Genomic DNA, 27,021 nt, shown 5'->3' on the forward strand with positions numbered 1-27,021 from the left:
CTTGAGGTATTCGGCCAATCATAACGCATTGGATAGCTGGCCAATCAGAGCACACCTTGCTTTTCAGACCGATGAGCTTTGTAAAAATCGACGCGTTTCAGAAAGGCGGGGCATAGAGGAGAAACAATAATGTACAGTATGTGGAAAATATAACCTTTACCTATAAAACCTTAAACCGCATAAACACATTTCATTACACCAAATACACAAAATAATGTTCTTTTTAGCAACATCATATGACCCCTTTAAATGTTAGGAATTTGATCCAGAGACATGTCCTATTTGGCAAAATCTTGGCTATTGTACCAGCCTAGTTTAAGATGGTTAATGCTGGTCAGATACAGTTCTAAGTAGTGGAGCACCATGGCCATACTGTCCACCAGCAAAACTTGCAGGTGAAAGTTGCAAACTAGTAACAAGAAATCTCCCTGTTTTAGAAGCCTGGTGGGGAAACCAGCATCCCATGCTTGGACCTAGGGTCCAGAACAACATACATGCTTATATTATCAGCAGGGATAGGGTTAACATTTGTAACTCTTTCATAAGGCAATGCCTTTCAAGTACCAATTGTCTAAGTCAGTGGTTCTCAACTCTGGCCCTCAAGGTTCACTTTCCTGCAGAGTTTAGCTCCAACCCTAATCAAACACACATGAACAAGCTCATTGAGGTCTTGAGGATTACTAGAACGTTACTGACAGGTGAGATTGATTAAGGTTGGAGGTAAGCACTGCAGGAAAGTGGACCTCAAGAGCCAGAGTTAAGAACCCCGGTATAAGTTTTCCAAGTGGCTACTGCTGCATCAATAGAGTACCTGATCTCTTGTTGCAGGTGGAGAACCAAATGGTGTTACTGCAGAGCTGCTGGAGTGAGCTTCTTGTCCTGGATCACTTATGTAGGCAGGTGGCTTATGGGAGAGATGGCAGCATCTGTCTGATTACTGGACAACAGGTAAGAACACCTCTATCACTAAACAAGTGTTTCCCTACTCTGTTCCTGGAGGCACACCAACAGGTCACATTTTGGATATCTCCCATATCTGACCCATCCATGTCAGTCTCTACTAATATGCTGATAAGTTGAATCAGGTGATACGAATTTGGAAGAGTTGGAAAATTTGTACTATTGGTGTGCCTCCAGGAACAGGGCTGGGAAACACTACACTTCGCCATAGTTACAGTTTAGTGACTGTTAGTCTTTGCATTGTCTTTGACTTACTTTTATTGTACCAGATTGAGGTATCAACCATCCTCAGTCAGGCTGGAGCAACTCTTAGTAGTTTGATGTCCAGAACCCAGGACCTTGTCTCCAAGCTTAGGTCACTACAGCTAGACAGAGAGGAGTTTGTGTGTCTCAAATATCTGGTTCTCTTCAATCCAGGTGAGTTTCATTTCCTTCTTAAATGTTTAATCTAAATGATTCCTGTTGGACCAGAGTTGAAAGGGTCATGTGTTTTGCAGATGTTAAATCAGTACAGGATCAAAGGCAGGTAGAACAAACTCAAGAGCGTGTAAACAGGGCTTTGATGGACCACACTATGCAAACCCACCCAGGTCACTCTGACAAGTTTGGACAATTGCTGCTCCGTCTACCAGAGGTGCGCAGCATCAGTCTGCAGGTGGAGGAATACCTGTATCATCGCCACCTGCTGGGAGATCTGCCATGCAACTCATTGCTGACTGAAATGCTTCATGCTAAGCACACATGAGACACAATCAAAATAAAGCTTGTTATTGGAAATGCTTTCATATATTTGCCCTCTGGTATCTAAAAATTTTGAGCTTTGAACAAGTCCAGTCGTCATCATTGGCTGGCTGTACTAGTTAAAAATAGAACAAACAAACAATAGGAACAAAAACTAGTTTCAGGTATTATGAGATTAGATGAAAAGCACATCCACACATATTATTTTTACTACTCAACTTACAGTTATGGATCACGTCCAGTCAAAAATGCAAGTGTTCAAACTGCCATTTGTATAAAAATATGACTGTAATCTCTATAACACAGACACAGAGGCTCATCACAAATCTTTCTAATTGTTTACAGGATTGAGTTTCTAATAAAAGTGTCTGTATATATTTCTATGGTCTGATGATATCATGTGTCCGGTGTCTAGAATGCAGCTATAGAAGGTTGAAGATCATGAAGCCAATCAAGATCATGTCCAAGTCATATTTCTCAAAAAAAAAAAATCCAGAATTACTTCATGTTACTTCATAACTTTAATTATTCTTTTTTTACATTTTATTTAATGTATTTAATGGACATGTGAAAAAAAAAATCTAAATTTAAAAGTAAAAACTAAAATTTTCATAAAATGGCAACAAAAGCTGATACAATGTATATAACATATAGAACTTAAGTAAAATCAGTGATGATGAGAAATAATTGGGATTATATAAAAATGATTTTATTTTTCTAATCCTGTCACATGGGATTGATCCATAATCAAAGAATTTGGGAGAAAACAAAAACTACCAACATGAACATGGAAACATTAAAAGATACAAAACATTAATGTGCTTTCTGAAATGAACGAGTGAATCACCACATTTGCCAGAACATAAATAATAAAATCTGAAACAAAACAGAAAACTCTAGCTCATCCTTACCCAATAAATACACCTTAGGTGACCTAACATTCTACAGAATTGCACAGAATCCAGTTACATTAAACCATCATGTTTTACCCAACAGACGAACACAAGCAACCTACACATCTCCAATTCATTTGACACAGAAACATATCATTCAACCAATTCGTAAGTTTTTTTTTTTTTTTTTTTTTTTTCTAAAATATGTACATCTTTACGGCAAATCTGTGAAGTACTTCATCTGATTCTCCAAAGACAGGAAAGGGTGGCCTGATTGAATCAGTTGTTTTAGTGCTTTGATGAAGAGAAACAAACTAAATGCCCCTTTTATCCAAAAAGACAACTTCAAGCCATCCACGAATCAAATAAGGCCAAGTTAGACAGTTTTGAGACTATTCATAGATCATAGTAATAGAAACAACATAAGCGTTTAAGGCTGCAGACACCAGGGCTGCTCATCTGCCTTTTATCACTTTCTTTTAATGTTTGTTTTTATATCACTTTCTGTTGGTGTTCACTATTGGTATATCACTATGTGCTGCTGCATGTTGGGGCACCAAAGAGGACAACTTGTTCACTCAGCTCTGGGTACATAGAGTTGATATCAGATTTGAGTTTATTGTTTCTCACCATCGGTCTCATTCTGTCCCCGGTCCCGCTCACACACTCATTCACACCAGCACATCCAGCTCTAGTAGTGAAGCAGCAGAGTAGCTTATTAATTGCTTACAAATCTCCACAATATACAAATCAGTGTCAAAAATGAAAGAATCAGCAATAAACAGCATTCAAATATACAGTATATTAAATCAGCCTTGATTTTTTTTTTCTTACATTGCTTTTCCAGTTACAGATAAACAGAATAAAAAGACTTCCTTCATTTTTTGAGTATCATTAATGGAAATCAACAGCATGTTCTGGCATCTTTTCGCTTTTTCATTCATTCTTAACTAAAGCAAATGGGAAGGAAAAATATTTGGGTCTTTAACATACTCTCCTGTGGTCCAAAAGCTTGAGTCATCCAGTTAGATTAGGTCCGAAGCATTAAGAAAACAAACATCCAATCTACAACTGGCTTTAGGAAGGCCAAAGGACAGAGCGGTTTGATTACAGAGCAAGACAGACTCAAAATGGACAGCAGCATGGGACTTTTTCACATGACGTGAAGTAAAGGTGAGTGGCTGCGCCCCTTGTAATACAGTTCTACATTCAGTCCCTTAAGACTTGAGAAGCTGATGACGATAAACAGATGATAAGAAGGCCTGTGTTGGTTTGTGCCCTACATTCATCAAAGCGCAAAGATCCGATTTCATCTGGGGCATCCTTTACATGTCAACGGATCCAGTTCAGTGAGGGAAGGAGCTGGAAGATAGTAACATTTCTGAGGATCTTTTTCTGGAGGACATTCATTTTACTTGAAAGATGAGACTGGAAAGTTGCATCTAAAGTTTTAACATTAAAATGCCAAGGATACATTTTGTACAATCTTAGAAAACCAATCAGGCCCTTTTCTTTGAAATATGACTTGAGTTCACTTCAGTTACCTTAAGAAAATGGCAATGGAGATTTCTGAATACATTTTTGTAACTTGACCTGTAGTTAACAAGGGAGGTTTTGCACAGTCACCAGCCATGAACCTCTGAGGGCACTTAATTTTAGGATTTTCTGTATTAGGGCCTCTTTTTTGTTATCCCACTCTTTCTCCCGGCATGCACTCCACTGGTGCCCCGCGACTCTGCTGGAGTGAGGACAGAAACCCAGGGTGACGTGGCCAGCTCAGGCATAGTTGGCATTTCCAGCAGGGTTTATTTTGGGGTCCCGAGCTTCTTTGGGGTTCCCGGGCGCTTGCGCTCCCATAGGTGGCTGGGAATGGTAAAGGCATCCACGCTCATGGACATGGTCTTGGACGGGATGGCCGTGAACTGCTTGCGATCAGAGCTGTACTTGTAAATCGACTCCACCATAGTGGGATTGATAACACGTGGCCCGAAACCTATGAGTCGAACCATCTCCTCCGTCTCGGGGTTCATGGTGTAAACCGCCCGGAATTGACAGCTGGCATCCCGAAACAGAATGAGGAAATGGTTTGCAGAGCTTTTCTCCATTTCCTTTTGCAGACAAGAAGGAAATACAAATGAACGGAGCAGACCATTACATCATGCATTCAAATGCCCCATGCAAATATGTGTTGAGTCATGAGAGCCCGGACTGTACTAGATAGGCTGACTGACAGGTCACTCACCTCTACAATCTTGTTTTTCTGTGGTTCGTTGACCTTGCCTGCCAAACAACAGCGAGAGATTGCATTATGGATAATGAACTTATTGGACTTGAAGCTTGGCTCCTTGTAGAGTTTCGGTCCTAAAACGAAAAGTGCAAAAATGCATGTTATTGCACAAAAAGTCAAAGTAAGTTTTTGATCACATGACCTAATGTAAACAATCTTTAAACTCAAATGGTACTTGCCCATGCAAAACTCGCAATCCACTATGCTAAGACATTGCTAGATGGTTACTAGGTTGTTCACTGCCCCTAATCAAGACAGCCCATCTCCAAATATATATATTGTAGTCTCGAGATATGGCTTGAGTTTATGAAAGTCTATGAGACTTAGTCTCCTCAAAAAGTCACACGATTTGCGGTGTAATTTATCACCAAACTGTGTCAAATATGTAGTTCGCCAAATTTAATACCTGAGGTTGTTGAAATGCCTAACCCCAAAAATGAGGAAATGCTTTAGCAAGCACCACTAACAAAACTACAAATCATGTAATTTTTAACATTTACCAGTATATTCTGGGATGGAGGCTGGGGATGAAATAGTAGATGCATTTTCCCAGTCCCCATTCTGTGCAGCAAGACGGCCTGGAGATAGCAGTCTGGATGGTGAATGAGAACGACTGTGGGAAGGAATAAATGTTTAGAGATGAGGTCACAATAGGGAGCAGGTGTTTTACCAGACAAACATATACGGATTAGATTTACCTTGGAGATTTTCTGACAGTTAGCGTCCCATTGTCATTGGCCATGGAGGACAGATTCATTGTTGAATGGGAATAAACTTTATTTAGTCTAGAACCTGAGAGAGAAAAGAGTTGACCTATCACATATGTCTATCCAACTGTGATTATCAATGGAGAGGAAACAAGCTTCCGGATGATCAATAACTTACCCATAAACCCTTTGGCAGGGCTGCGGGAGAGGTCAGAGTCATCTCTGAACACTGTTTTGGGCCTCTGCTTCTTGACGCCTCTTACTGTAGTGGGTTTCTGGCGGAGAACTTTATCTAGATTCTCCATTATTTTTAGCTGCTGTCGCCGTTCATATTCCTGGCGGGTGAAGTCTCCACGCCGCTGAGGAGTGCCCTCTGGTGGTGGGGTGCGCGGAGGCGGAGGGGTAGAAGGAGTTCGGGGTCTATCCTCTCCTCTGCAAGGTTCATCCACTGAAGATGACCTACTGTTACATTTATAGACAGCATTGATAAAGGGCACAATGTCCAAATGGTAATACAGGGATTAACATATTGAGTTTGAATCCATTAGATGGTATTAAAAAAAAAACTTGCCACCACCCACAGTAAGTGGCCAGGAAATTTCTATGCAGTTGCTAAGGTGTTCTGAGTGGTTTTCCATGTGTTACTATGCAGTTGCAAGGGGTGGGTGGTTGCTAGGTAGTAACTGGCCAAAGTTAAAAAGACTCCACAACCAAGTCTCAATAATATTCTGCCTCCAGTTTCAACAAAACCCTTATAAGAAAACACTTAGTGATAATAATCTTAATAGCATTATAACTAAGTTTATTACACTGTGATAACTAAGGGTTTTCTTAAGGGACTTGTTTCAGCACTGTTTCGGCCCTTGTTCCACATATGGCTCAGACCCCTCCTTCAATGAAAGGCTAACCTCCAAGAAAGTAAAATGAAACATCTTCTCAATAAGCCTAAAAATTTGAGGCATCATTCATACTACACATAGCTGTCACTTTCCACAGCTTCGTGGGTAAGCCTTACCTTGCCTCCCTCTCTCTTTCTTGCTCCTGTCTTCGTCTCTTTATCTCCTCTGCTCTCTTTTGTTGTTTCTCAAGTAATGCTGCTCTTCTCCTCTCCATCTCATCCTCAGGTCGAGCTTCATCCTGCTAGAGAGTTTCAGACAGTTAAATAAAGGCTACACCTTTTAGGCTAAATGTCTCCAAGTTTAACATGTGATTCTCCCCTAACCTTGAAGAAGAATCCAACTCCACCCCTAATTTCTGGCTCTGTTTGGTCACTCATTGAATCTGAGAAGTTATCCTGGCTCTGATCGGCTTCTTCACCCTCTAATGCTTTGAGGGAGGACAGCGAGATCTCGATAAGGCTGTTGCGCTTGCCATTGAATGCCGCTGCAGGAACGTCACTCTCAAAGGAGCACTCGGAAGGAGCTCCTGAGCTGCTGCCGCCACCCTGACGCTCCTTTCGGGGCAGAACCTGTGAAGATCCGCTATCCAGTTCCATACTGAAGATTGTATGGTCCTCACTGGAGCCTGTGTCTGAAATGTTGTCCTCCGGTCTAGCCAGGGACGGGGCTGAGCAGGTCTCACTTTGACTGGAGGTACCTATGTTGAAAGAGGATGAGTTCTGATCCCTGTATTGCCACGGGGACCCTCTTCGCAAATGAGGAATGTTGTCCACACTTTGAGGGGGAGTTATAAATCTTGTGGAAGCAGGAGTCTTTAGCTCTGCAGGTCGAGGGTGGTGATGCAGTTTGGGGCTCTTTGGAGGAGCAGACTGTGCCCTACGGTGGGACGCAGGTGATTTGGGGGGAGCGGTGTGACTTGCAATCTTGCGAGATGGGGAAGGAGAGGAAGAGGCAGAGGGGAGGTCACGATTGGACTCTCTTGACAAACGAGAAGGTGTCGTTGTTGAGGGTTTGGAGCTGGGTGGGATGCCGCAGGCCTGGTTGTTAGGAGCTAACTTCTTCTTCATCAGCTGGTTCTGCTGCGCCGAGAGACGCTGCATATCGTTTTGGAGAGAATTGAGAGCAGCACTTAGTTTAGACACAGCGTTGTTGTAATCTCCCAGTGGGGCCGTGCCTTTTCCTCCAGGAACTCCTACTCCAGCTTTTTCTTTCTCTACCGGATTGTCCTGTTGGACAGAGGGCTTGATATTCCCCTCTTCTTCTACTGAGGGGCCCTTTTTCAACTGTTCCTGCTGTTGCTCATCCTGCTGCTCCTCTCTCTCTAAACGTGCCAGTTTCTCCTCCAGTGCCAAACAGCTGAGGTCATCTTCTATGGAGGAGGAGCCAACCTCCCCTTGACGTCCTTCCTCACCATCCCCATCCTCCTGCTCCTTCTTTAACTGTAGGAAGGCACTTTTTCCCAGCCGCTGCCTGTGTTTGGCAAAGATGGCTTCTATACGTTTCTTCTGTGCCTCAATGGCCTTCCGCTTCTCCTCCAGCCTTGCCCCCAGCTCTGACATTTCAGTGCTGAGAGCAGGACTCTTACTGGGACTCTCCTCTGATTTCTTGGCCCATGAAGTCATTTGTGGTGCCTGTGGTTCACTGGGTTGTACCTGCTCTGGAACAAGTTTCTTCTTCCGTTCGGCAAAATTGGTCATCCTAACACTGCTATCCGGTGTCTTTTCACCACGTGGTCCTGTTATGTGAGGAGCCGAGGCGGGTGTGGCAGGGGTGGAGTGAGTTTTTGGAAGATCTTCTGAGGCATCCGAATCCACACTTCCATCTCTTAACACAGAGTCGTCATCTCTGGATCCCTCTGAGGGGTGTCTGGTGCGGCTGGGCTCTGGCGGGACTCCAGAGGATCGGTTGTAGAGCATTCCTGAGCGGGATGGTGCTGAAGAGCTGAGTGTCACTGGGCTGCCATTGAGTCTAGCATTTGCTGGATCATCTGGTGAATGCAGGTAGAAACCATCGGGTGCCCCGTCCGGGTGAAGGCGAGGCTCCATCTTCTCTTCGTTGTGGATGATCTGCAGTGCCTCTTCAATTGTTGGTAGCTCTCCTGTTTCACTATCATCAATGCCGTTCTCTTCAGCCAGCATTGGACGAGTTTGAGTGGCCCAGGAAGCTCTTTGAGGGCAATTAGGCCCAGGAGCCTTACTCAGCAAGTGGCTGAGGTCCTCTGGAGGTGTGTAGGGGACACGTGTCATGGATTGACCAGCAGGGTTAAGATTGTCCGAACTGACAGACCGAGTTATAACGGGGTTCCCCATCACAATGTCCACATCACTATCCAGTCCAAAAGGAATACTAAAGGACACAGCAGACAAGGGACGGCTGAAGAGCCGTGAAGAAAAAAGATCAATTCCTCCAAAAAGGATTAATAAGAAAAGAAAAGACAAAATGCATAAAACACTGAGGTACCTTACCTAAGTGGTTTCTTAGTCCATGTTCGGCCTGCTGCCTCTACATGAGACATTGAGGTAGAGTGAGTCAAAGATCCTGGTCATAGAGACAACACGAACACACACATGACTGGATGACACATTCAACATGCAAACACAGACCATGTGATTGTTCCTTTATGTGAACAAGAAAAAACGCAGCGTCTACATATATTACAAAGAATGGAACAAATACATAATGGCAACTGATGACTCAGGACAGAGTGACAACACGTTTTCCTCACCTGTTGCTGCAGTCACAGGGGAAGAAGAAATGGGCAGGAAAGGCTTTTTGAAGATAGACAGAGTACCACTTGCACATAAAAAACAAGTAAATCATGTTAAGGTTCAGCCTTGATTATTTTAAAGGCTCATTTAGGTGATCATTAAAAAAAAAAAACTTTGAAAATTTGATTGGGTTAAATTTTGTGCATTCTTAGCAAATTATATATGTGGCTTTTAAACAACCAAATGCCAAAAATGTATTCTGTTGTACCTATTGCTGGACCCACTGTTGCCATTGTTGGTCCTTTCAGATGTGTCTACAAGAATAAAAAAGTACTTTATCTTACATATCCCTTTTAACAGACTGTCACTTAAGAAATCTAAAAAGGAACATACAAATTTACAAATCTACAGGAAAATAAACCATTCATTCATCGAGACACACACTTACCAGTCAGCTCAGAGTCCTGCAGGGGCTGAACAAACTCTGGCTTTGAGACCTCAAACCAATACAAGAGCTCTGCCAGAAAGCTCAGTATGTTTGTCTAGAAAAAGAGAAAAATACACTACATATAAAATACCATAGTATGTCCCATAGTACTGCTTAATTATTACAAAAATCATAATGGTTGATTATTTCCATTGATATTGCACAATTAAAATATTTATTTGCAAGATATTTTGATGATCCTATCTCAATATAATCATGTGAAGAGAATCCACGGTTGATGTTTCAGCGTTTATTGTTACTGAACGGTCTAAAGACTAATCTAAATGTGTCTGATTCAGCATTGCAATTAAAAAAAAAGCGACATTGTGCACTGGCCTACTGCATACTTAAAAGCATATTTTAACATAACAAACACAGTACATAATCTGTCCTTGTTTTACTAACTGTACTACACTATACAGACTCCCTCTCCTCTTCGTGTTTTAATTTAGGTTTCTATATACACCTTTAATTCTGCTGGACTGTAGAGCAAATCCTCCAACACTAGAGGGCAGCAGCTCTTTAAACAGCTGTCACAGAACTCTCGAATCAGCTGTTGGTTGTACAGGCTGTCAGCCACAGACATGGAGTCCTTCATACATACATCTAATAGGACAAAAAAAAAGAAAAAAAGAAATCAGTTTCTTACTCATCTACAAAATGACAAATTCTGATTTGAGATGTCACCATACCCTCTAATCTCAGTAGACCGGGACAGTAATGGTGAATAACAGCAGCAATAGCACATCCGTTTGAGAGATCCTTCACTTCATTCACCACAGGAAAATAGGGTTTGAGCTTAGACTGCATCCTGTCCTTCCTGTACCGGATCTGAACAAGAAAAATATTGGGTTTAACTGCAATATTGGATAAAGTGCTATGTTGCTTACTCAATATTGTTACTGTGAAATTGTTAATTTTTCATTGACAGTAGACAGTGAATTTGTTAAAGAGTGACAGTACACTATCACAAATTTGTTATCCATTATGTGCAACTGCAAAAACAGAGATGGAAACATATCCATATCAAAGATACAAACACTAAATTAAAAATGTGTACAAAAGACAACCAGAGATGGAAATAAATGTCGGAGAAAAAAAAAAACAGCCACAAAAACAAAAGAATCCATGCAAGCAGTGCATGAAGACAAAATGCAGTAAAAGCGAATGAGACATACGTCGAAGAACAGCAAAGACATTGTTAATGGGAAGTGGGACAGCAAACACTTGAAAGACTTCAACAGGTCAGAGCAATGAACAGAGGCAGCTGTGTGAACAGCCAACACCTGATACATCAACCGAGACCTTTTCAACTTGATACACACAACATGCACTAGCAGATAAGCGCACTAATAACAGACACACTATATTCACTTAACCACCATAGACTATGGTTTAATTTACATGCCATGCTTATTTCTGGCTTATTTTTTGTAATGCAAATGATGATGCAGGATGTTGAGACAACTGACACAACACCTCTAATCTAAGAGGTGTTCTCAGAAAACTGCGATACTAAACAATACTGTCTTTGACTCCAATTTTGGTTCACCCAGGGGATATATCTAAATCTAATTCATGTTCCTCAAGAGATCCATGTAACTTTTAAATGCACAATCTACAGTGCAGGAACAAGGACATGATGCAATGAAACTACATCTACATACGTGCCATGATAAGATAAACAGGCTATCAACAAAAAGCTGCATCTTTACTTTTTATTTTCCATTACTATAAACTCCACACTATTCTATAGGTATATTGCAAGGCATTGACAATATTATTATACTTAATTTGTCATGTAATACATGCATCAGTCATAGCATGTTATATGGTGGGGGACTCTAAAATTTAGACATGCTTTAGATTAATTGCTCAAACAGGTCAAAGGAATCAAATTCCATCTATGCAATTTGTACTGCCAGCAGGGGGCAAAAGAGGACAGCTTTATATGGGGTTAGGACAGGAAAATGGAGGAAAGAAGGGTAGAATGGAAAACAATAGAAAGACTTACAGGAACAAGTTTCCAGTACCAGCGGGTGGGACACTGTCAGAAAGAAGTGAAGGAACATGAGAGGAGAACGAGGTACGAGGTAAGTGAGGAGGAGGAAGAGGATAGGATAGGTATTTAGACAGCAAAGTAGAGCCTGAGGAAAAAGATAGTGCTGCTAAGGAAATAAGTGACTGTTTGTGTAGAGGTGTAGGGGTCAAGTTATTGTACACATGCGCCCTTTGAGCTTTTTCGTGAGCAAGTCTGTCTGTTTGTTTATGACCGTTTCTTACCGAAGGTTGAACAGGCTGTGGTTCAGTACTAGGCTGAGATGCATCATTTTGTGTACCTTCTGTTTGTTCCTTCAGTTTTTGATTTAGCTACACAAAAGAAAAACAAAAAAGAACTTATGACAATGACATGACATCAAAAGTAAAAATCAAAGTGATGACTTTATTTGCTGAAGACCACACCCACAGCGTCTTTTGTGAAGGTGTTCCACAGGGTTCTATTTTAGGGCCAGTAATATTGTATATTCGAGTTTAGAAAGTATATGTAAACAGGAAAGTGTAAGGTATAGTTCACCCAATAATAAAAATTATTTAGTCACCTTGATGTTGTTCCATACTTGCTTCCTCCATAGAACACAGAATATTCAAGGCGCTTTCTCATTCAATTAAAGTGAATTGGGACAGAGCTCTCAAGCTCCAAAAATGACAAAAAAGCACCATAAAAGTACAATAAAAGTAGTCCTATATTCATACATATGACTATATTCCAAGTTTTCTGAAGCAATGTTGATAGCTCTGTGTGAGAAACAGACTGAAATTTTAAGTTATTTATAGATAATGTTCCCCACCTTAAAAATATTTGGAATATTATGTTAAGCATCTCTTTGTGCTCAACGGTTTGGAACAACATAAGAGTGAGTAAATGATGAAGTAAATTAAGTTTTTTTTTTTTTACTACTCTTTTAAATATTGTAAATTAAAGTTTTTAGATTGATTTATAGGTTTTTGAGAGTTTATAAGAGTTGTTTGAGCTCCAAGAAACTCTGTTGATGTGGTTCTTTACAAGACTCACCGTGTTCACCCAGGAAAGCAGGGCTCTGTCCCAGGTTGCATCTGTACCAAGCAGCTTTGATCTGCTGCTCGCCAAGACTGTGCTCACCGTCTCCATGGCACCCACTGCCATTAAGGCATCTATCAACTCCAAGTGGGCACTCTGCACCAATCAGAGGAAACAAACAGGACAGTCAGAGCTTGGAGAAAACCCAGCTGTCATTTGAACACTGACCTAATGCGCCTAATGTAATAATGTCTAGTAACATTCAGAACAACGTCAGAAAGCAAGGCCTTTCTAATGCCACAGGACTGAAGAGTCTTTATTGAGGAGATAAGATGAATGTTTGGTTTTCTGCATAAGTCTGAGTGACACTGCAAGAGAGAAATACAGTGTACAGAGTGAATGACTCGAAACAAAGGAAAAATAATGTGCCATGATTTACTTGCATATGCATTGTTTTGCTGTGTAATGCATCCTTGAAGCACTGTGCAATCAAGCAGCAAGAAATAAATCAATATTCAATACTGACTTCCTGCTGTTTCTTTTCTCAAAGTGTTGCAGCAGTATTGTTCCCTTCCCTCCTCTTCTCTCCCTCTCTCAATGATATATGCAGTATGACTCATGTGTGACAGACTCCAGGATACAGGGCAGCGCTGCAAAACAGCTCTATGGGGACTGCAATTTCAAACCCCCGGCATTCCACATTTGTGCTGCCGTCAGTATGTGTTTGTGTGTGTGCTGGGGTTTCTGAGCACATCAGATACCCAATGTGAGAATACTCACAAGGAATACTCACAAGGAAATGGTATTTTGGTACCAAATTGTTGTTAAAAGTCATCATCTACGTGTCTGCTTCTTGGTTAAAATGGCCATTTGGCAAGGTATTAATATAAACAGTTTGTTACGTCTAAAATAAATGTAAGCAAATAAAGGGACAAAATAATAATAAATATATATCATACATTATTTTATAATAAAATAAAAGTCTTGAACTGAAAAATTTTCAAGAAGTACTTGAAGACTACATGCTTAATTTATATAAAAAAAAGTTACATTAACACACAGTAAAGAAGTTTGTTCATTTGCATATCTGTTTTCCGGTGGTAGCCAATTTGCATCAAGAATTGTGACACTGTTATTAGTATCGACTACTGATGTTTTGGTATCGTTTCACCACTACTCACAAACCCATCTGTCTTATCCAATAACACCAGATGCTGTAACAGAAACGATAACCTACAGCAGACACAGATGATGAGGACTGTTCTTCATCCTCCCAGTCCATTACAGCGAGGCTGCTCACGCCCAAGCCCATTAAAAACAACCCAACCTCATTATCAGCTGAGTCATGGAGAGCACCTTAGCTGCGATAAGAGGGTTAAGCCATTAACTACTTTCTGCACTTCAACCAGGGGACATTTACTACCTGTGGCCCAAACCACTGAGAGTGTCAGTGTAGTCAATAGCAATTTAAATCTAATGTTCAGGTGAACTGCATGAAAATAGTTTGGGTCCATTTTTTTATAATAATAAGAACAATAATACCAATGCAAAAGTATAAATATTTTATGCTGAATTTAATTGCATAACAGCAAAAATAATTAATCTTAATGTCCCAAAGCTTCATTTTGATGAAGCAATGAAATGTGAATTATCATTACACAAAAAGCAAAATGTAATCTCTTGATTTTGGATAAAAATATAGCCAAGACTATGTGGCGCTCACTCACACAACAACACAATGGGAACACAAGGTCACTAGAGCAGTTCTCCAGGGGACATTTGACTCAATGAGGGTAAACGATCCTTCAAGTCAAAATCCAGAGGGTTACGTTTTTACAGTGAAGAAAGGACATTTTTCAAGGACAAAACTAATAGATTTCCTCTTGGTTTATGTCTAAGACAAACAGGGCCAAAGACAATCATTCACTATCAGTTGGAGCAACGCCAGACATTTTCAGAGGGGTTCTTTTTTTGTTTTTTAAGATGAAAACAAAAGACTTGGACAAAAATCAATAGAACACACGTTGCCTTTCACATGTTCCCAGTCATGTTATTCATCGCTGTTTTGTGAACATGAATGTCCTCACCTAAATGTCTTCCCTGCCTTCTTTTTTTCCGTATTGGCCACACTCAGCCTGCTATAATCATTAACTCTCAAACAGGTCAGAGGAACACATTCCCTTATGCAGCCCGCCTCTCTACAACACACGGCTAATGCTAATCTGTCCCAACCAGTGTCTGCCCCCTTACACGCAATACATGCAGCTTTCATCCTTTGCAACCACCCAGTAATGCGTTTATCCTGTCCAGTACAGTGACACACTTCAACGGTGGCGTCTTTCCGAGCGTGAACTGAAGTGCTGACCTCTGCAGAGTGCCGAGGGAGGAGCAGCTCTGTCAGAAAGCATTTATACTTCAGCTTCCAGTGACTGGCTCAGCCAGGGGGCCCGTGTTTGTGAGGATAAGCCACAGTGGGAGGGTTTCAGCCGATCTCTGTGCCACTTTAAGAACAAATGTTCTAGTGCACAGCAAAACGGGACGATAACGGAAGTGTCGTATTTATTTTGTCAATAAAAGTGTCAGAGATCATTTTGAAACGCATAAATTAGCAACAGTGTGGTTGACGAGGACACATCAAGCAATGTGTAACAGATGCTCATGAACTTCTGTTAATATTGAAGAAATAAGGAAAGACTACAGATGGGAAGACAGACAAAAAGGGCAAAAATTTAATATTTACACTACCATTCAAAAAAGTTTGAGGTCAGTACAATTTCTCTAAAATAAATATTTTTATTCATCAAGGATGCTTTCAAATAATCAAAAAGTGACAGTAAAGACACTTATAATGTTACGAAAGATTTCTATTTCAAATAAATGCTGCACTTTTCAACACTGATAATAATATAGCCTATTTCTTGAGCATCCATAGTGAGCAAAACGATTTCTTGGCTATATTTTGGCTAATTTGACAATGCTTATGTGCACTACAACCCTTTTAACACATTAACAATGTTAAAGAACACTCCACAGACTTCTGCCCAAAATCAGTGCAATAAATGATCTTGCAATTTGTGTCTGATCAGTAAGAAACGACTGTACTGCGGAGGTCACAAGCTCTGCTCTGTTATGTGGTAAAGTAATTATACAGAGAAGGGAGGGGAGAGCGGTTCACGACAAAAGAGAGGAATGAAAGCGAGAGGAGACGGGAGGGGGGCTTGGATTTCCCGTCCCGACACTCCAGGACTCGCTAAGCCGAATCACAAGTCCCTAATGAAAGGGGAGAGGGACCAACACTGGAACACAGAGCACAACCGGCCTGCCAAATCACCATAACAACCAGTATGACCCACAATGCACCTCACTACAGCTTAGAGTGCACAGACGAAGCTGGAAATCCTGAGGTAACACAGCTAGTCATAATGATATAGTGCAGTCACCACAAACCCAGGCAGTCCTGTGACAACTGCCAAAATACTCCACTGGCAGGGCAAAGGCAAAACAAAGTTCACTGCGGTTATTATAACCGTGAATGCTCATTTCTAACCCCCGGTCCTCAGTGTGCCACAGACAGGAGGATGAGAGGGCCAGGGCGCAGCAGGGGGTGATTTACAGGAAGCCCTGCAGCCCTGGACCGTATGAACTCATTCTCCAAGCACATACATATAAACACACACACTGTATACTGAAACCATTTCTAATATGAAAATCAGTTGTGTTTGTTATTAATAAAACCAAGGACCAGAACACAAAGCAGTGCTTAAATACTGAGGACTGCAGCACCTTAAGTCTCACAACTGTACAGGAACTTCAGGAAGTAGACGGCAATAATCTGACTTCCAAATTCCCCTGATCAGTTCTGGTTACAGAAACTCGAGCCATTTTTTACACAATTTCTCCTAGAACATCTTAAACAAAACAACAACAGTAGCAACCTGAGGCTCTCATGGAACTACACATATGCAGCTCACAGGAAGGCCTTGACGGCATTGCAGAATGAATAATGCTGCACAAATGGACATAAAGATTATAAATCAATGAATCAGTGTGCAATTGGTGAGACATCTTGCATCCTTTTTTAATATATTAAAATAGGATAAAACAAGATTAAAAACATGATTAAAAACAGGATTAAAAATAAAATAAAATAAAATACACATCAGATCAGTTCAACAGAACTGAAATGTGGCATCTGGTTGTTAATATTCAAATGTATGATGATGCCGTGTCTGGATCATCATTTGACGGTATTGCAGAATAAATAATATCACGCAAAAATGGACACACAGATGAAAAATAAATGCAATCTGTGAGCAATTTGTGAGATACCTTGCTTCCTTTTTCAATGAAATGAAATGAAATACACCTCTCAGATCAGTTCGACAGAACTGAAATGTGGCATGTCTTGTATGAAGATCAGATGGGACTATGGCTTACTATGGTATTATCATGGTGCATCTCCAAAAAAGAATTTAATACCACGTAAGTATATCAAGGTTTAGTTATCATCACCACTTTCTGTGCAGGAAGTATGCCAAATGTTGAGTTTTGATGCATAGTCATTGCTAAAACAGACTTCAGCTGCTCCAAAGCTGTTTACTGGTCTCGTTTCAGACTGCTGCAATTCCATCCTAATTCTACATCATGACCCACTTTCATCAAGCTGCTACAGCAGCCAGTCATCTATCACCTAGTTTGTTTTGGTTAAATGTAGGTACGAGAAACTCTACAGTTAATGTAAAAAGCTCTGAGCCCAAGGGGAATCAAACACTCCATTAGGGTCCATTAAAGCCTTCCTGCTGTGAGAAGGACCCTATCTAACAGGGAGGAAAGTGCTACATCAGATCAGGGTCTGCTGTCTTTTGTCTGGTATTGTTTGAAGGCCTGATCCCTCGACCCTGCCACTATTTGTCAGTCCTTGCATTGTGTCTCTCCACCCACCCCAGCGAGCCTGGGCTTAGCATGCAGTTTTTCAATAACTGTCCTTTCCCTTACAGCTGGTTCTACTCAGGGATTGCTTGAGAGGGGGAGCTGCTTTATATGCTATAATCCCTGGAATCCAAGCATAAACTGGAGCTGCCCCACGCCAAAAGCCCCTTTACCTCCAGAAAACATCCCCCAGTTTACCTCCAGAAATCATCCCCCAGTGCTGCAATGAAACCAACCCCATGTGTACTAATCCAAAGGTCAACTGATTGTGACTTTTGGCAGGCCAAATCAGCTTTGTTATCCCCTTGATCTGAGCTAGTGGACTACAATGAGACACTCATGCTCAATAAATCAGATACATCGGTTGTGTCCCAAAACATACTGAGGTTCCTACCTAGAGGAGCTCCGGTTGCCATGAGAACAGTCAGCGTCCTGAGACGTGCTTATGCGGATTGGCTGGACCGTCCTAAAATACAAGGCTTTAGTTGTTGGACTTGGTCCTGGGTGTGTGAAACAACCACCACGGAGGCAAATATGGCTGCCGAGTAAAGACTTTCCTTGACAGGGACTTCCTTGGCCTTCTAGAATGTCCAAAATCTCGGGCAGGATCACATGTGTTTTTTTATGGACTGCAGCAAGGTCAGTAAATTTCTATCTAAGATGGCAAACACCTTTAGAAGATATTAACAATGAAGTATATTTTCATATACTTTTTAAAAGAAACAATATGTCTATTTTAAAATCCATTTCGCTCAATGTGTGTGTGTACTATGCATACTGTTTAGAGTATTGGGACAATATTTAGTAAAATTATCCATGTGCACTGAACACTATCGAATGAGAACAAAATATGAACTGAATTGGATAATAACAATTGTCTTCTGGAGAGCTGTTGATGGCTGAATTGAGTTTAAATTGAATTGAACTGATTTTATAACTGATGAACTTTGCTTTGTTATTGAACAGAATCAACTCTCTGCACTGAAGGCATCGCAATTCTTGGCCTGATACTTCAAAGAATCCATGATGCCCTTCATACAGTCAAAATTTTCACTTCCTGCAACAGTAAAACACCCCCATAACAGGACTGGTCCACCTCTATGTTTGACCATGAAGATGATGTTCTTCTGCTCATAAGCTTTGCCTTTTTTGCACCAGACATACTGCTGATCCATGGGTCCAGACTGTTCCAGTTTCAATTCCATCCTAATTCTACATCATGACCCACTTTCATCAAGCTGCTACAGCAGCCAGTCAGCCAGCCGCCCCCACAGTCAGGCCTGGGAAGTGCACCACGAGCAGCCAAACAGCACCAGATGAGCCCAGAGCTCACCGCACAGCTCGCCGAGCACATCATGACACCAGCAGGGGACCTGCAGCCGGGAACCCCAGACGGAGACTGCAGAGCACTGAACATTCACCTGCCTGCAGCACCACACGCTATCAATGCATCCTCAGAGGTGTCAGCACTCAGAGATGGCCCTGTTGGAGAACTGATGCTCGAACAAATATACAGAATTTAAATTGGGTATGACGGGGGCAAGACAAAGGAAGAATTGGGTCACTGCAGAGAATGGTAAAAAAAAACACAATAAAAATATGGCTTGTAGGGCTGTTATCAGGGTCCAAAATTATCTCTTTGCCAAATTTGCCAATGGGTACAGCTTTTCTAAGCTCTTGCAAAGTCGTCGGCACAACCACTATTATTATAATCAATGTATCTGTGCGCAATTCATGGGACACCTTGTTTCTTTAAAAAAAAAAACAACACTTTAGTATCATTGGGTTACCATTACAGTTTTATTAATATTTTGAAACAGTTTTTCCTGCAACAGTAAAACACCCCCATAACAGGACTGGTCCACCTCTATGTTTGACCATGAAGATGATGTTCTTCTGCTCATAAGCTTTGCCTTTTTTGCACCAGACATACTGCTGATCCATGGGTCCAGACTGTTCCAGTTTGGTCATATCACTTCATAAAACATTCTTCCAGAACTCCACAGGTCTATCCAAATGAATTTTAGCATGTTCAAGTCGACCTTTTATGCTCTTCTTGATCAAGACTGGTATTCAGCAAGATGCCTCAAAAAATGAAGGCCATGCTTGTCTAATGTTCTTCTTCTTATACTCTGCATTGAAATTTTTCGCTCTCCTTCATCAGGTCATCTTGCAAGTCTTTGGCTGTACAATGCAGGTTTTTCTCAGCTGCTCTGATCAAACATTTTATTGAGCTTTTATTTCTTCCACACCCTTGAGGGTTTTCTGGTTTCAACACATTTTAAGCTTAGAAATAAGGCTGGAAGCGGTGTCTCTAGGAGCTTTTAATGTCTTGGAAATCTTCATGTAGCCTTAGACTTTCTAATGTAATAAAACTATTTCTTCTATATTTTCCATTTTTTCATTATTTTTAAATATTATTTATTTAATTCTAGTTAGTTTTAGTAATTTTGTTTGGCGTTTTAGTCAGTTTTATTAGTTTTTGTTTATACACACACACACACACATATACACATATACATATACATATACTTTGCCATATTTGCTACTCAACTTCAGCACATGCATGGGCTAAGTTTATGTATGTGTAACAGCTCAAGCTAATTCGGGAGTTTCTAAAGGTTTAATTGTATTTTAAGACAATTTTGTTCCATACCATACCAAATAAGTGACTTTAAAACACCAATGTTGAATAATTATGACATAGCTGTGTTATTAAAAAATCCCATAACTGAAAAATATTACATTATGTATTGACACAATCAGTTTTAATATACCAGTAAACTGTTAATAGATGCAATTTTTTATAAAATCCTGGATCTTCAGAAAAGCTTGTATTTGTAAAGTACTACAGTCTCAGAATAATTTTGATTGCAACTGTATATAAATATGTAACTACTGACTCTTTATCTTAGCTACATGCTAACATCATGATCAATAGTTGAGTCTCTGGTGTGGGTCATAAAAAAAAAATCTCAGATGAGACAGAAATAAAATTGGTGAATTTTTATGTACAACGGGCCAAACATGTTACTATGTGTTATTTACTGTAAATAATTGACAACAAAATTTGTAGCATCTACTAATATGTTGGTAGATTTAGGACACAAGGAAAAACTTTTCTGACAAGTAGGTAATCAGTGGGTAATCAAGTATTATTATAAAACAACTGTAATATTAAATCACCTGATTAATCAGCCTTTCTGATACTGACCTATCACTAATCATGACTTATTTATATTCAACAACACTGACATCTATCACCTAGTTTGTTTTGGTTAAATGTAGGTAACAGTCTCAGAATAATTTTGATTGCAGCTGTATATAAATACGTAACTACTGACTCTTTATCTTAGCTACATGCTAACATCATGATCAATAGTTGAGTCTCTGGTGTGGGTCATATGAGGACAGCTATTAACGCTGCACACAAGAACGTCAGCTTAACCTGCTGTCTATGAAGAGCATCTCAAATCAGTCACTTAAGGATTGGATTTCAAATCAGCAGCAGACAACAAGTCAGCTCTGGGTTTTAAGATACAAAAGCCATTGTATCAACTCCAAACTCAGCTCTCTACATAATTCAGACAGGAATGTGCTGACACCGCTCATACGACTTACCATTTTGATGGGCTTCTGTCGGAGCTCGGCCTCTGTCACGGGGGCATTCTGGTCTTTGGGTGCCAAGCCCTTCCTGCCCAGGAACTGTAGGAGTGCTGGGATGTCTTTGGGCGGCCCCTCGGCTCCCGGGCTTCCACTCAGCAGAAGGCCGTAAGTGCGACAGTAGAGCTCAGGGGACAGCAGAAGGCGCGTGACGGGAGGCTTCAGGTGTTCTTGCTCATACTGATCACAGTAGAACGGGTCTCGCAGCTCCACCGGAACATTCTCTGCAGGTGAGAGAGAGAAAAAAAGGATGTGTTCAGAGTGAAATGCTCACATACTGCCTACTGTATACTATTTAGTGCATGTATTTTTTATTTTGTTAAAGAGTATGTGGTACAATATGCAACATCAAACATGCTAAACTCTATCATAAAAGTGCTGATTGGTCAGTACAGCGTTCACACAAGCTAAAATACTAACGGTAGTAACAGTTATCACACAAAGGACATGTTCGCTGAGCTACTTGTTACTGTGCAACACCTCTAGTTTACATGTTAAATTAATATGGCTTAATAAAATAATATGAATAATATTTATGAATATTATGAATCATGAAACAATCGATAAGAGCTTAGAAAAAAGTTGATGCTTTAATTTTTATTACAGTAACCCTTGTATAAAAGTACTAAAGCACTTGAGGTTGTACTATTAATTATTATGTATTGCACATTTATGTCACAATGGTTACATCTGCAAAAAGCATCTAGCTCTCATTTTGAAAATAATTGTAACATTTACTTTTACTTTGTGACTTTGCGACAAAAAATGTGTCACTACAGACATCATGATTGATGTTGATGATTGTTTTGCTTCAGGTTAATTTGCAATTACCGGTATCTGCATTTTTCCTGCTGTTGTTGTATTTATGTTTATCGCCATTTCAGCTGTACAAGCCATTTCATGACAGACAGAGATGTCACATTCAAAAAATACAAACGTAAAATTCTACTAAATTTCCTACCGTAAATATATCAAAACTAAATTTTTTGATGAGTAATATGCATTGCTAAGGACTTCATTTGGACAACTTTAAAGGCGATTTTCTCAGTATTTAGATTTTTTTGCACCCTCAGATTCCAGATTTTCAAATAGTTGTATCTCGGCTAGGGCTGCACGATAAATCGCATGCGATATTTAACGCGCATCTTGTCAGAAAGCCATTGTTCACTGACGAGCAGCGCAAAAAATCGCGCGAATATGAACGTGGGTTTGCGCAACTCGTCAGAGAACAACGGCTCTGTGTAGTTAATGCTGCTCAATGTGAAAGCCCGCAGGTGATGGAGATTTACCGCGGTTTAATTGTATTTTAAGACAATTTTGTTCCATACCATACCAAATAAGTGACTTTAAAACACCAATGTTGAATAATTATGACATAGCTGTGTTATTAAAAAATCCCATAACTGAAAAATATTACATTATGTATTGACACAATCAGTTTTAATATACCAGTAAACTGTTAATAGATGCAATTTTTTATAAAATCCTGGATCTTCAGAAAAGCTTGTATTTGTAAAGTACTACAGTCTCAGAATAATTTTGATTGCAACTGTATATAAATATGTAACTACTGACTCTTTATCTTAGCTACATGCTAACATCATGATCAATAGTTGAGTCTCTGGTGTGGGTCATATGAGGACAGCTATTAACGCTGCACACAAGAACGTCAGCTTAACCTGCTGTCTGTGAAGAGCATCTCAAATCAGTCACTTAAGGATTGGATTTCAAATCAGCAGCAGACAACAAGTAAGCCCTGGGTTTTAAGATACAAAAGCCATTGTATCAACTCCAAACTCAGCTCTCTACATAATTCAGACAGGAATGTGCTGACACCGCTCATACGACTTACCATTTTGATGGGCTTCTGTCGGAGCTCGGCCTCTGTCACGGGGGCATTCTGGTCTTTGGGTGCCAAGCCCTTCCTGCCCAGGAACTGTAGGAGTGCTGGGATGTCTTTGGGCGGCCCCTCGGCTCCCGGGCTTCCACTCAGCAGAAGGCCGTAAGTGCGACAGTAGAGCTCAGGGGACAGCAGAAGGCGCGTGACGGGAGGCTTCAGGTGTTCTTGCTCATACTGATCACAGTAGAACGGGTCTCGCAGCTCCACCGGAACATTCTCTGCAGGTGAGAGAGAGAAAAAAAGAATGTGTTCAGAGTGAAATGCTCACATACTGCCTACTGTATACTATTTAGTGCATGTATTTTTTATTTTGTTAAAGAGTATGTGGTACAATATGCAACATCAAACATGCTAAACTCTATCATAAAAGTGCTGATTGGTCAGTACAGCGTTCACACAAGCTAAAATACTAACGGTAGTAACAGTTATCACACAAAGGACATGTTCGCTGAGCTACTTGTTACTGTGCAACACCTCTAGTTTACATGTTAAATTAATATGGCTTAATAAAATAATATGAATAATATTTATGAATATTATGAATCATGAAACAATCGATAAGAGCTTAGAAAAAAGTTGATGCTTTAATTTTTATTACAGTAACCCTTGTATAAAAGTACTAAAGCACTTGAGGTTGTACTATTAATTATTATGTATTGCACATTTATGTCACAATGGTTACATCTGCAAAAAGCATCTAGCTCTCATTTTGAAAATAATTATAACATTTACTTTTACTTTGTGACTTTGCGACAAAAAATGTGTCACTACAGACATCATGATTGATGTTGATGATTGTTTTGCTTCAGGTTAATTTGCAATTACCGGTATCTGCATTTTTCCTGCTGTTGTTGTATTTATGTTTATCGCCATTTCAGCTGTACAAGCCATTTCATGACAGACAGAGATGTCACATTCAAAAAATACAAACGTAAAATTCTACTAAATTTCCTACCGTAAATATATCAAAACTAAATTTTTTGATGAGTAATATGCATTGCTAAGGACTTCATTTGGACAACTTTAAAGGCGATTTTCTCAGTATTTAGATTTTTTTGCACCCTCAGATTCCAGATTTTCAAATAGTTGTATCTCGGCTAGGGCTGCACAATAAATCGCATGCGATATTTAACGCGCATCTTGTCAGAAAGCCATTGTTCACTGACGAGCAGCGCAAAAAATCGCGCGAATATGAACGTGGGTTTGCGCAACTCGTCAGAGAACAACGGCTCTGTGTAGTTAATGCTGCTCAATGTGAAAGCCCGCAGGTGATGGAGATTTACCGCCGCATGCGATATTTAACGCGCATCTTATCAGTAAAGCCGGTTCTGTAATCAGCGGTAAATCTCCATCACCTGCGGGCTTTCACATTGAGCAGCATTAACTACACAGAGCCGTTGTTCTCTGACGAGTTGCGCAAACCCACGTTCATATTCGCGCGATTTTTTGCGCTGCTCGTCAGTGAACAATGGCTTTCTGACAAGATGCGCGTTAAATATCGCATGCGATTTATCGTGCAGCCCTAATCTCGGCCAAATATTGTCCTATCCTAACAAACCATACATCAATGGAAAGCTTATTTTTTCAGCTTTCAGATGATGTATAGGCTAAAAATTGTCACACACAGTACAGTGTGTCTTTGTCAAATGTTGCACACTTTGGCACATAATGTAGGTCAACATTAATGTTATTAGATACAGCAGGTCTGAGTGACAATAGAGTGATGAAAAAAAAAAAAATAGTGAATTTACATATTTAATCTTTATGCCTAATAAGCCAAAAATACACTGGCAAACCTGCCTAACATGCAGATTTTTTACTGATAGCCTGATATCGCTTTGCATACAACTTTATCAGCATTTAAGGTATTTACATGACCTGGGGTTTTAAAATAGTATAATCGGTATAACACATCTCTTGTTTTCTTATCATGATTTTATAATGAACTTAATAATTATCAGCATTTTATTGTACGTTACATTACCTTTCAAAAGTTTGGGGTCTGCAACATTTTTAACATGTTTTTAAAATAAGTCTTGCTCACCAAGCCTGCATGTATTTGATCAAAATACAGAAAAACGGTAATATTGTGAAATATTATAACAATTTAAAATAACTATTTTCTATTTGAATATATTTTTAAATGTAATTTACTCCTGTGATGCAAAGCTGAATTTTTAGCATCATTACGCCAGTCCAGTGTCACATTCAGAAATCATTCTAATATGCTGATTTGCTGCTCAAAAAACTTTTCTTATTATTATCAATGTTGAAAACAGTTGCTACTTAATATTTTTGTGAAAACTGTGATACATTTACCAGCATTCTCAGACATAGAAAGTTAAAAAGAACATTTATTTGAAACAGAAGTCTTTTGTAAGATAATAAATGTTTTTACTGTCACTTTCGATCAATTTAATGCATCCTTGAAAAAAATCTTAATGACATGGTAGTGTACATATAAACACACTCAACAACCTGGGAAGACATAAGAGAAAGACTAACCTAACAGAAGAAAACACAAAGCTAGCTATGAGGAAAACGGCCCCATCATGCCCTACAGCCCAAATCATCTGATCGAGTGAGCAGAGCAGGGGTTCAACAAACCGCACACACACAAACATGCATGTCACCAGAAAACTAAAGACACACAGGAGTTGGATCTGTAGATGTGAGTGATGGTGAAGACACTCCTGGTCCAATTTCTGCTAATAGGCCGTTTGCTTCCAGTCACTGCCTCTCCCAATAATCGACTCCTTGAGCAACAGTGAAATCACATTCCCCAGGGTGCACCACAGCTGAGACCGGCACCCAGAGCCCGGTCTCAGAAAGCCACACACACCGTGATAGCTTCAAAAAAACCCAAGCAGTTCAGGGCTGAGGTCTGTGGAGCCAATAAGAGCCAGGTGTGCAGTGCGTTTGATGTGCTGTACAATAGGGGAGAGATTTAACCTGTCTATCTCTCTTTTTCTCACACAAACACTCTGAGAGACCTAGTGAGGCGGCAAACACGAGCTAAATGTGAAACCTGTACCACGTGGGCTGAGAAACAACGATCCACATATGTGGGGCACATAATAAATGATTATTTTACACAGTCATGCTTTGTCAAGCGATAGTTTGTATTTGAGTGCCTACACCTGTGAAAGGACAGATAAAGAGAGGCAGCTCCTGGGCTGGTGTGAGACAGTTTCTGTAAACAAGCACCAAACACACACAAAACCTTGTGAAACGCAGACTTGAAACATACACCTCACACGCCCACCGTGAACTGGTTCTGCCACATTCAGGGCCGATCATGAATCCACAATGAGAACGGCACCTCTCTGCCACATCCATGTTTAACAAGCAGCCAAAAGCCATTGGGACCTGTTCTAGGACGAGTTCAAGGACAAGTTCCAGGACAAAAAGCTTCTGATAGGAGCTAAAATCAGCGATACCAGTGTACAAGCTTATATGTTATTTACATTTGATCTTGCATTTTAATTAGGGATGCACGATATTGGATTTTTGCCAATATCCGATATGCCGATAATTTTGCAGATGCCAATACCGATATATAATTATTTTTAATTTTGGTTAGTTTTTAACAAGAACTTATTTGTTAGAATTAAATAAACAATAATAAAGTTATTTTATAATGACAGTACATTGAAGATTTGAAAATAACTTTAAATAAACTATATATTAAATCACTGCATTTTTTTCAGAAAGATGCAGTGGTAACCTTAACATTTTATTTTAAGATTTAACATTTGTAGATGGTCTAAAGCAAAAGAGTTGTAAAAA

At 40.0% G+C, this 27,021-nt stretch overlaps 2 protein-coding genes across 6 annotated transcripts in view; one reads left to right on the plus strand and one right to left on the minus strand.

The window, feature by feature from the left end:
- Positions 1–2,015, plus strand: part of LOC107757363 (nuclear receptor subfamily 5 group A member 2-like) — an 11,499-nt gene extending 9,484 nt beyond the window's left edge. Inside the window, exons 5-7 of the mRNA XM_016574807.1 lie at positions 829–948; positions 1,230–1,377; positions 1,458–2,015. Of these exons, the coding sequence (XP_016430293.1) occupies positions 829–948; positions 1,230–1,377; positions 1,458–1,705 (516 nt within the window). The 3' untranslated portion in view covers positions 1,706–2,015. The remainder of the gene's footprint in view (positions 1–828; positions 949–1,229; positions 1,378–1,457) is intronic.
- A 373-nt stretch (positions 2,016–2,388) lies between these two features.
- LOC107757361 (calmodulin-regulated spectrin-associated protein 3-like) overlaps positions 2,389–27,021 on the minus strand; it is a 41,238-nt gene continuing 16,605 nt past the window's right edge. The window contains exons 2-18 of one of the 5 annotated variants that reach the window (XM_016574804.1): positions 23,185–23,450; positions 12,756–12,896; positions 11,966–12,052; positions 11,697–11,729; positions 10,375–10,513; positions 10,149–10,288; positions 9,644–9,737; positions 9,464–9,509; positions 9,213–9,280; positions 8,953–9,025; positions 6,811–8,860; positions 6,604–6,725; positions 5,767–6,050; positions 5,580–5,673; positions 5,382–5,494; positions 4,837–4,955; positions 2,389–4,702 (exon numbers count right to left, since the gene is read on the minus strand). In XM_016574804.1, the coding sequence (XP_016430290.1) occupies positions 4,400–4,702; positions 4,837–4,955; positions 5,382–5,494; positions 5,580–5,673; positions 5,767–6,050; positions 6,604–6,725; positions 6,811–8,860; positions 8,953–9,025; positions 9,213–9,280; positions 9,464–9,509; positions 9,644–9,737; positions 10,149–10,288; positions 10,375–10,513; positions 11,697–11,729; positions 11,966–12,052; positions 12,756–12,896; positions 23,185–23,450 (4,172 nt within the window). In that variant the 3' untranslated portion in view covers positions 2,389–4,399. Of the gene's footprint in view, positions 4,703–4,836; positions 4,956–5,381; positions 5,495–5,579; positions 5,674–5,766; positions 6,051–6,603; positions 6,729–6,810; positions 8,861–8,952; positions 9,026–9,212; positions 9,281–9,463; positions 9,510–9,643; positions 9,738–10,148; positions 10,289–10,374; positions 10,514–11,696; positions 11,730–11,965; positions 12,053–12,755; positions 12,897–23,184; positions 23,451–27,021 lie in introns of all 5 variants that reach the window. The other 4 variants (XM_016574803.1, XM_016574806.1, XM_016574802.1 and 1 more) reach the window with 4 other exon arrangements.

The sequence above is a fragment of the Sinocyclocheilus rhinocerous genome, unplaced genomic scaffold (assembly GCF_001515625.1).
Source record: "Sinocyclocheilus rhinocerous isolate Xijiao unplaced genomic scaffold, SAMN03320098_v1.1 scaffold383, whole genome shotgun sequence".
NCBI classification, from domain to species: Eukaryota; Metazoa; Chordata; class Actinopteri; order Cypriniformes; family Cyprinidae; genus Sinocyclocheilus; species Sinocyclocheilus rhinocerous.